General features: G+C 26.9%; 1 protein-coding gene and 1 long non-coding RNA gene across 3 annotated transcripts in view; one reads left to right on the top strand and one right to left on the bottom strand.

Annotated features, from left to right (window-relative positions):
* Positions 1-3868: 3868 nt before the first annotated feature.
* LOC100575145 lies at positions 3869-7327 on the top strand. Its single transcript, XR_511045.2, has 3 exons — positions 3869-4049; positions 4117-4197; positions 6937-7327. It is a non-coding gene; the product is annotated as an uncharacterized LOC100575145 (long non-coding RNA).
* A 1002-nt stretch (positions 7328-8329) lies between these two features.
* The window catches only part of LOC100163958 (cationic amino acid transporter 4), a 53798-nt gene continuing 50127 nt past the window's right edge, over positions 8330-12000 (bottom strand). For both annotated transcript variants that reach the window (XM_029488094.1, XM_001945173.5), the window contains exons 5-8: positions 10722-10937; positions 10403-10625; positions 9846-10007; positions 8330-9778 (exon numbers count right to left, since the gene is read on the bottom strand). In XM_029488094.1, coding sequence (XP_029343954.1) covers positions 9576-9778; positions 9846-10007; positions 10403-10625; positions 10722-10937 — 804 coding nt within the window. In that variant the 3' untranslated portion in view covers positions 8330-9575. The remainder of the gene's footprint in view (positions 9779-9845; positions 10008-10402; positions 10626-10721; positions 10938-12000) is intronic.

Below are 12000 nucleotides of genomic sequence, written 5' to 3'. Positions count from 1 at the left end.
ATAAACTACTCGTCCTAAATTCGATTTTTATGTATCAAAATACTCAGAAAAATATTCTGCTTTGGAATATGAAATTAAAACTCTATGTTGTCATTCAAAAAAGTAAAACTTAAAAAAATATAAAGATAAAAAATATTTATAATATCTATAAATAGCACAAAAAGAGCACAAATATTTTGAAAATTGTTTGATAATTGATATCTAGCAAATTCTTATATACATATTTGGTGAGAAATTCAAGACTCTACAGTTACTTATTTTTCAATTAAATTTAAAATAAACTAAATCGATTTTGTCAAAAACTAGTTTATGTAAAATTCAAGTTTCTCCACATATTTTCTGAATTCTGATTGTTTTGGAAAGTACTGGGTATTTTCAATATTCACATCTAAAAGTACCATCCTTATCCAATTTTTTTTTATCAGAAACCATCCTCAAAGTTGAAGATCAAAGAGATTTTTATACTATAAAACATGACATAATATACACATAGGCATACACAAATACATATAATTATTGTAAAATCAATACGTTCATCGATCCAATCAAAATCTAAAATAGTAGGTACTCCATGAAGAATCAGATTATTTCAAGCATTATAGTTAAACTAAATTTAAATTTTATAACGTTTTACAGTCTATATTATGTTGTATATATACTTATATAGGTACTGAATACTGGATGTACCATAAATACGTCCTAATTGACAAATGTGTTATTAACTAACTAGGTATGCAATAACTTTTGTCTTTATAAATATTAAGTTTTATTTTAATAATATATAATTAACAATCGAATTATCTCTATAATTAATTAAAACATTTATAAGAATAAAAGCTTTTACTATGTTGGTCAGTTCATTGAGTTACAGATTGTAAGTAACAGTAGGTATCTACTTTATAAAGAAGGTATTTGTTGCCTGTCGGTAATGTTGTCTAAGTTGTTTGACCAGTTAGAATATCACTGACGGTAGGCATTGTTACTCTAATAACAAATTTATTATAAAATAAAAGAATTTAAAAAGTAAAAGTAAGGTTTGCATGCAGTTTTCTTAAGTTGATTTTACTTTATTATATTGTAGAAACACCAAATTCTAATACAAATAACTATAAGAAACCTTGTGTTTAATTTGAATAATGTTTTGTGGTTTTAATTAAAAATTATATACAAACAAATATATTCGTGATTTTGTTTAATTTAATCAAAATTCTAACCTTAAACAGTTATAAACAAAAATTGTATAACAACAACTACTTAGTGATGCATAGGTACATATTTCCATTTTCCTTAATACTTTTAGTTAAATGTAGGACGTAGGTAACCAACTGGATCAAATTTGCTACAAGAGCTCAAGTTCAAGATTGAAGATATTTTGTTCTGCTCTAAAACGTGATGAAAACCCCAAGCTCTCCCCCCCCCCCAGACAAAATATTAAAATAGCCACTCCTAAAGTTTAATGTTACATTTTTTTTCTAATTATTATTGATTCTAGCCTCTAGGTATAGCTATATCGAGTTATAATACCTATTTAATATTAATATAACTTGTGATTAACAATTAACAAGACGTTTCAAAGTGTGGCGGAGAATCAAAATCATTTAAACTCTCTGAAAATCCACAATATTGAAAACAGTTTTCATAACGGTATTGATTATAAAGAACTGATTTGAAAATTGTCTGAAATTAATAGGACACATAAAATGTCTATACAAAAAAATCGGTGCTTATATATTTTTTTAGATTTTTTGGCCACAATATGAACTACTTTTGGCTACTTATTAGAAATCTTGTTTTACCTTTTCAATCCTTAGTTACAAGACTTGAACATTGTATACATTGTTTACATTTGTAGCAACGTTTCGTGATTTTTAAGAATTTTGTTAACGTTTGAAATTAAAGTGTTTAAAAAAAATCACGTATATAATATATTTTGCGGATATCGCGTCCTTTTAATATCATCTATTATTTATATTATTATATTAATGTAATATTCTTAACTTTAATCCTTATACCTCCCTAGTCCTTACTTAAACTTATGTGATCAAAGATATTTAATTTTTTTTTTTATTGTTTTCAACGATTAGCTATAATGTTAAGTTTAACCATGTATTTTAACTAATGACTACATATCGGACTTCAGGCCACCAATACAAGTAGATCATTATAATTTATTTATTACAATCCATCAAAATCAACATTTTTTTGGCGTAGTCTAATGAAAAGAAAAACTAACATTATCTATTCACAGTCGGCTTATAAAATAATCGAATATAACAGTGGCGATGCGAGAAGGTTATACTATGAATACTGAATATAGGTATCTATTACAGCTAAAATGCATTTGTGGTGGTTAGATAACTAGTAGCTATTTAGAAAGTGAATTTGATACATTTCATAAAAGATTTAATATTATACCTATGTATATAATTTAGTGGGTAATTAAAATATTTTGTAATCTTTTAATCCAGCTGAGAAAAAAATGAAATATATGTACAAGTACCGAGAATCAAACACAAGTTTTCTAGGTGAAAGCCAGCCGCCAGGTGTTCTACTATAACGACTAGACCAGTAGGTATAGCCATTATATCATGCCTGCGAGATATAAGATGAACAGTAAACACTAAACACTGTATTAAATAAATTAAATTTTTTATCATTCTCGTGTTCCTCATAATAGTCATGTAGATACTGCTTGGGAACACTACGTACTATTGGTATATTGTTTTTTATTTATTCTTTTATCAGAATACATAGGTACTACGTATGTGTTATTTCCATTAAAAATGGACTGCTGAGTGACTTTGAATTGGGAGATGATTGTATATGTTATAACCCAGATCATTTTCCAGTGTACCGTTGCTACAACTATTAGATATATATTACAAAATATATATCATAGATACAAATAGATATAATTAAATCTTTAGATTTTTAAGTGATCAAACGTTTTAAGAAATTTCTTTCGCTTAATAATAATCAATTCGTTAAATTAATTTAACATTCTCGATTTCATATGAATAAAACCGTTTAATTTGCGTCAGATTATCTCGTGTTCTTAGATAAACTTAATATTCTGTATGTTGATATTATTTGTTTGAAGAAAGATAAGTTCAAAAATGTCATAGTTACAGTCTGCTAGTTAATAACTCGTTGTATCAATTAATTAATTAATATTAATATTCAAGTCCCTTCCTTTATTATAAAATAAAATAAAAAAATAATATTTTTTTTACAGCCACTGTATGATTAGGTACCTAAATTGAATTAATATTGAATAAATAAGTAGGTATGGGAGATTGGGATAATACGAAGTAGTAATTAAGATGGAAATTGTAAGTAGGTCAGTCGTAATATTAATATAGTTGGTTATATATATTCATTTTTAAAAAGTGCAACTCTATATGTTATTTTGGTCTCTTTATATTTGTAATATATATATCATTTTTTATTTATATTTGGTCGTTGTTTCATAATATTCACAAATTTACATTTTATACTAAAAAAAGTAAAACAGATTGTTTAAAATCGTATGATGATAAAATATAGAATATCGAACGATTTTAATAAGTTTTTAGAGTTTTTAACATATTTTCTACTGTTTTTAAGTAATAAATATCATCATCGGTAATATAAACATAATATTCTAATGAATATAATGGGAATTTTTATGTGAATATTATTTGTTTGAAGAAGGTATAAGTTTAATAATATCATGGTTACAATTAGGTTAAGTTCATTACTCACTTTTCCAATTAACTAATTAATTTATATAATGGTATAATATTTATATTTATACTCAAGTACTTTCCTATCATAATGATTCATTCCTATAACATTATAAATATGAAGGTACTTTTAAAAGGAAACTACTCTTTTAAGTGATTATCAGATTACTTTTGAGTGTTTTTAGCTTATAAATTTTTCAATAAAATATCGTTAATATTATTCATTTATGTTCATTTCACATTTTATTCCAACAAGACGTTATAGTACCTATTATAATTTTATTAAACAAAATGATTGTTACAAAGCATACTCTTCGGCTTCTAGTAAATATTATTCTAGATTCCTTTTTTAAAATTTTAATTTTAATTTTAATTATGTTTGTAATCGTAGGTCGGAGTATTAGTCATTTATTGCTGTATTGAAACCACTGTTGGTGGATCAATTCGTGACGTATTGAATGAGGACGAACCGGTAATTAAACTTAAAATACCTTTGCCGGGTTGCACGGACAATCACTAAACATTTAATGAATCAATAGAAACTAATGGTCCATCATTAAGTATTTAAATGGACCGTGATTGGTCATTAAATTTAAATTGAACCATTACATAGACATACATACATTTATTAACATAGATTTTCCATGCAACCCGGCACTATCATATATTGTATATCATTGAAATAATATGCTACTATAATTTATTATTGGAAACCATTGTATTTTTGAGTATTAAATATAAATTTAAAAATATTTTTCTGACCAACAATAATTTATTCTCTTACATTTCAATATTCTTATTTAACTACATAAAATACCATTTATATGACTAGGTAGGTATATTTATAATATTGGCATATATTATTTTAAACAAATCTTTATAGTAATTAAGTTCTTTTTAATAAATGTATATTATAATAATCAACCAACTAGACTAGAATTAGATTTTCATAATAATATACTAACATCAATACCAAATTATAAATATAAAATTGGTTTAGATATTTAATTCCATACACATGTACCAAAATAAAATCTGACACGTAAAACGTATTATGAGTTTATGACAATGATAACAATAGATAAACAATGAAGGTGTTTCGGAAATAGGATGACTATATTATAATAATATTATGATCTCTATGAGTGATATGACTATATGATATTACTGTCATAATGTCATATTACAATATGACAGTATTTTTATGCATATGTTGTTACTCAGGTATAACAAAATGTAAAATATTACTTTTTACTTTTGTACGTATTTTCCCCATATTTTCAATGTTTTTAGTAATTTATTAATGTCACTGACTTTTGTTTTATATACCTCGTCACTCGATACAGTTTCAAATACAATCACTGGTCTATGTACCTATATCACAAAACAGAATTTATCAGTTATTTATCTTTCGTAAGTTTATAACATATTTTTAATGCACATAATACGCTCTTAAATAAATAATTGAATGAGTAGGTGTCAATTTAGAATATAATTATTTCGGCCGAAGATATAACCTTGAGATGAATGATTTAGTTTCTACCGATGTTTGTGTAGTTATTTAGGCAACAAACTATCTACATTATCAAGTAGGTACTCAACTAGTTAATAAATTGTATGAGAAAATAATATTTTTGTTGTTTTGCAAGAATAATTCTTATGGTTACCTACAAACACATATTTGGCATACTTGTGCGTTACACGTTAGTTGTATTGTATATCTATTAACTATAGGCATAAATAGTACAGGGTGTAATAAAAATGACTGACAGATGTAATTAACTAACTGTGTAATGACTTTTATTTGTAATGAATTAATTTTATTTTTCTTTGTACACATATTATATACAGACCACAGCCAGGGTGCAAGAGAAAGACCTGACGAATAAAAATAAAAATTGATACTATCTAGTTAAACGTATGACAAATATATGGATTATAAACATATTTATATATCTTTAGACAGGTACATTTTAGGAACATGCTTATGCCTAAAAAGAATATTTTTAAATAAGTTATTACGTTTCAAATGAATTTAGGTAGGTAGGTACACCAAAAATAAACTACTTGACTTAAATAAACGTTTTTAGAATTAAAATTTGACTAAAAATTAGATTTGCAAATAGGCTATTTTGAATTTATCCAAAAAAAAAATGTAATTTTCAGTATTAAAAAATTAATATGTTTAATATTGATTATAACAAAGGCTATTTCATTTCCAGGTCCTTCTGTTACACCCTGACCCTGTAAATATTCTATGACATTATTATTATTGTCAATTATATATATGTATATAAATATTTAATATTTGTGAACAAAAGTTAGTACATACATAACACTTTGTAACATTAAACAGCTATTCATGTTACACCATGTGTATAATATATTTTATTATATTTATTATTTTTATTACCTATGTTAGGTAGGTACCTATAGGTATATTATCGTAATTAGTAGGTATATACACATATCTACTTATACAAAATACGAATAATACCTACGAATTACACATACTTATACGAAATAACAGCGGCAATAATTGGTTGTTGTTTTTTTATAGCTCGAATTCTGCTTATCATCAAAATGTAAATCGAGTTTATTGATTATTCATTTAATAATAAGTTTATTTTTATTTTTATTCATAACAAGTTTATTCACCATTTATTATTCACCATTTAAATTGAAAATTGTCCAAGGTAAACCGTCGACATTTAGTTTATATATAGTGTAGAACTAGATTGAACAATTTTCAGTGTTAATATATTCGTGGCCCGGTACCGACCTGATTGCGTTTATCTTCTACTTAACGTGTTGGAGATAATTATTTTATGTTTACCTAGACATAAATACTAAATACTGAACAGTACCTATGGTAAGACAGCTATAACTCGTGTAGATAGCTATAGTAAAACTTGTTTATAAACAAAAACATTGTAACGGAAATACTATGTACATTTTTACAATTACAACTGTAAGTGATAATAATTAATAAAAAAATAGTGGGATGAATAAAAAAAAAATGTATTTATTAGGTATTAATGATAATCAGAAGTACAATACATAATTATTATGGTATACCGATTCTACCAATGTACCTACTGAGTGTACCACCATGTGGCTTACAAACAAACGTCTGTAACACAGATAAACGAGGAAACATCGTGGTCCACATTGACTAAAATCAAAACTAATCAAATTTGTTTAACAACAGACTCCTGGTACAACGTTATCTCCCAGTCAGACCGAGCAGAGCAGCGATCCCACAACGTCCGATACTTCTGTCACGTCAACCGATCATAAGACAGGAAGACCGAAAATCCATCGTCGTACAAGTATGATGCCGCGTAAGAAAACGACTACAACTACAGAGATTCCACTATCGACGGCATCGGAATAGAGGCCTTACGGTGGGCTAAGACCTAAGATTGCTGCAAGACATCTATAATAATATAAAAACATTATGACAATACGTTACTATGAATTTATATAAATTAAACCAAATTGATTTTATTCAAGAATAAAATAAAAAATTTCGAGCACTCATATATTAGTTGTATCATGTATGTTATACAGTCAATCCATAAAAAGTTATGATACTTTCAGTACTTTGTCTTATTTCCTCGATCCAAAAATAGCTTAAACACTTGCAAGGCCAAATATACTGCATATCAATATTATTGCACCGTGTATTTGTATAGGTTTCTATATTAAGAAGACGTGATACCCGCATGTGGTGTCTCCGTCTTACAAGTACGTAACATACCAAATTTATACTTGGAAGTTGTCCAAAAAAAAATCCGTATAAATACTCGACTTAAATATATTATGGTTGAGATTTGATGCACTATACAATATACATGCATAGGCTACAGTACTCAATAGAAATTATTCTATTATACAATATTGGATGATGAATAAACTACAGTTAAGAACCTCGACAAGTCAACAGCATTTAATTTCCCTTGGTTTTTAACTTATCAATGTTCCACTGTATAATATTATAACTTAAAAGCATCCAAAGCCCGATCTGGTGATTTGGGAAAAGGAAAGGTTTTCTTAAGACTGTATATTGTAAAACATTATGTTCTTATAGGATTTACGCTCTCCTATTAGATTCTTTGCGAACCGGGGAATGTATGAACCTTTTTTCTGTCATTCAGTTAGAAACAGGAAATTTTCTTAAATCTTCAACTGTGGGTATAGATTCAAGTTGTTAATTTTATTTTATCAAAAAAGAAAAATCTAGGACTTTTATTAATAATCTGGAAAAAATTATGGGAAAATGGAACTCGTGACACCGCTCTCTCCAGGGTGATAACATAAATTTTGTAATTTATTGTTTGGAATTCACAATGAAATAACCGTATAAATTTAAAACTATCACCATTAGAATCATTAGAATTCCAGTCATTACATAACTAATTAATTTTCAAAATATTTTCACTCTTGAGCTATTTATAGATATTTTTAATTTTGAGATATTTTTGATTTATTTTCTCGAAAAAATAATAATTATCGTATAGAATAATAAAACGATACACAGTCTTAAGGAATAGTGTTGATTCGCCAATCTCCTTACTTAAAAACCGTTTTTCCGTACACAATTCGGTTTATCATTGAATTATAATTTAAAACATCCATTAAACACAGTAGATTAGTCAATGACTATATACTTGGTTAAAAATTATAAATTGAAACTAAACACAACATAATATATTATATTATAACATTCAATTATTTTGTATTTCTTTATAATGCTACTAAATATATTTTTTATTACATGTCACTATTTATTTGAGACTATTACTAATAACGATAACGGTGTGTATTCTGTAATAGTGTAATACTATTAACTTTATAATCCCTATAAAAAGAAGACTAATATTTAAAATATATTATAAACACAAATTCATCTACATTAAAATTATCCTGGAACAACCAAAATAACATGTATGGTAAGATAAATAGACGTCTTACACAATAAATTGTATATACTATAAATATATATATATATTATAGATTCATAACAAAGCATTAAGTGTGCGTTAAAAAAAAAAACAATTTTACACTAAATTGTTTTTAAGTAAAATTAAGTTAAAAACCTAAAAATAAATAATCATCGCAAAATGTGTTGTAACATATTAGGATGGTCAATAATTGTTATCTTATTATTTATTTGTACAACTAAAGGGTGCCACTCCAAAACTGGGATGCATTATAGTAATTGCAGTTTATCATAATCCATAATATAGTCATAATTATCTGGTAAATAACAAATGTGATATTATCATCTAAGTGTATTTCTCTGAAACCGTATACATTTGCACGATGATCTAAATTTACAAACACACTTTATGACACAGTTTATCGGTTTATCGTTTTATAAACGACTATACGACATAGCCACATAGGAAATATAACAATATTTTATAAAGCGTTTTATAATAATTGATTAATACATAAGTATTTGCTCAGTAATTAAATGTCCATATTATTCAGTAATTCTATACACATTGTACTATATCGAACAATTTTCATGGACAGCGATTGTCGATTAACCATTTGGTAAAATACGTTTTAACAATGTAACATGTAAGAACTTTTGAAGTTAAAGTTAGCTCAGAAATGAAAAACATTACAATATTATTCAAAACATTCCATAGCAATGGTTTAAAGACCTACAAGGATACTATGAACAACACGCACAGTTTTAATCGACCATTATTAATACTATTTATTATTATTACATATAAATATATATATTTGAATGGCACCCTCCAACGAGTATTTTTCAGCAACATGATGAAATATCTCACTAATAACGATTTTAGCAGATCATCTATTGTTTGTTCAGTGGTAGTAACCATTGTCTGCAAGTTCTTCGTTGTCAATAATTGGTTTCCGGTCATCTTCGGTTTTCACTCGTTTTCTAGACTTGTTTATAGCTCCCCAAGGTGTCTTTCCCGCTTCAGACGACGAAAGCAATACTGAATAAGATGTCACGTCATTTTCTTTGCTATGGTGCATTCCGTATAAGAAGTAAATCAAAAGACCTATAAATATTAGTTAAAATTGTTAGCAAATATTACATAAATGTACAAAGCGGTATTTTTGACTTACCTATAACCATCCATATGAAAAACCGTATCCAAGTAAGCAAATTAAGGTTAGTCATCAACACGATATTACATACAATGCTAAGCGATGGTATTAGAGGTACATGGGGTACCATAAATGGTAGCTCTGTTGAATTTTGTTCATGGGCTTCAATCAGAAATTGACCTGAAACACATAATGTTTGTTATTAATATAATATTATATATTTGTTGTTGTTTTCAGAGCCATTAATAATAGCTAATAAACCTATTTATTTTTCCGTAAATTAAAAATGTTTAAATATTAATGGAAATAATAGATATTTTTATAAATGTATAAATACTAAAATGCTAACAAACAATATTAAAATGTATTTTTAAAAACCCTCTTACGGTTAAATGGTTTACTCTTTAATTATAATATATTGAGATGTGAATGCTCTAAAATAATTATTAATAAAATATATATTATACACATTATATTCAGTATAATATTCACCTAATATATACAATATATTATGTATTATTATTGTATTATAAATTATATTCTACCTATCTCATAGCTATCTATTTTATACGTACATAAAATTAAATCGGTGCCCAACGCTGTTAATACAATTCCATCGATCCAACTCACATGTTGAATATTAAACCAGTATTGGATATAAACGCACAAGACGACGGTGGAACTTGTAAACCAACCAATACTTACACAAACTATGTAACCAGGTTCAAATTCTCCAAAAAAAGGTTCTAGAAACTTATAGGATGGTTTTAAGCGTCCTCCCATGTCCATTTCAAAAGACTAAAAATAGTATAATAATAATAGGGTTAACTATACTACATAATCCTGAATACATTTAATTATTTTAAATTATATTATAATATGTGTTATGCTTACATCTGCCTGTGAAGTAGGAAGTTCTAAGAGACTACTAGAATCCCGTACTAGACCACGGTTGGTAGGACGGTATCTTAATATTATTACTGAAGCACTGACAATAGTATAAGCCAACAATGTACCGATCGACATAAACTCAACTAATTTTTCCAAATCGAAAAATAATGCTATCAATGCACACAAAAAGGCAGATATAGCTAAATTGATTATTGGTATCTGTAACATACGAATAGATGAACATTTTATGAGGCAATATTATACACATATAATTTTATTTTTACATGTTTGTTACGATTATAATTTAATACAATATACACAATAGAATATATTATTAAGCATACAAAAGCCTTTTCCGATATTTGAATTTTTAAGCGAGATATGAGCATTTTATTGTGATATTTCTCTTACTCAGATATTTTATTTTTTTTATGAGATTTTAACATATTATAAACCATTATATACTAAATACATATAACGCTAGTAAGTCGCTTAAAAATTAAATTATGGAAAAAAAATCCGATGCTCAAGCACAGATATTTTTTTTTACCTACAAGTTTTATGATAATATTCACTTAAATATTTAAACTACCCAACAACAAAAAAATTGGTTCTTCTAAATTCAATATGTCTTACGATTGTAACATATGGAGAAGACACATGAATACATGATTGGGTATATATATGCTTCCACTTAAGTATGAACAATTTTATTTTTATCAAATTCATATCGATGTTAGTATTTTATTAGTAATCAGTTAAATGCTTAAACAATTATCACATATATATTATTTCTGATGTCAATATCCCTTTGGTCTTTTTTCTCAACGAATACTGGACCATATTCAATAATCCACACATCAAACGATCCGTTATTTCTTCCACTTTTGACATCGCTCAATCACTTTGCATTAAAATGCCCTATTTCGTAAATGTCCATTGGTCAACATCTCCTGCAATGTATACGCAACTCACTAACCCCATGGGCAACCTGCCTAATGGACACGCATTTAACCAACACATTTTTTTCTACAGGATGTAAAAAATAATCCCTTCTTCAAATGAATTTTCATATATTCAATAATAAAACGAAATAAACAAATTAAAAACTCCTTTTCATATATCATGTCTCTATAATTGTACGATTTGTACGCAGTACTAAAGCTGCGCATAGTGATGATCAGTGCTCGAATTGGGGGGGCGCGCAGGGGGACGGAGCTCCTCTACTATTTTTATTTTTTTTTTGCGTACCCCAACTATTTTTTTTTTACTTGGACGGGGG

This window comes from Acyrthosiphon pisum, chromosome A1, assembly GCF_005508785.2.
Source record: "Acyrthosiphon pisum isolate AL4f chromosome A1, pea_aphid_22Mar2018_4r6ur, whole genome shotgun sequence".
In the NCBI taxonomy this organism is placed as follows: domain Eukaryota; kingdom Metazoa; phylum Arthropoda; class Insecta; order Hemiptera; family Aphididae; genus Acyrthosiphon; species Acyrthosiphon pisum.
This window is presented reverse-complemented; position numbering and strand designations above follow the sequence as displayed.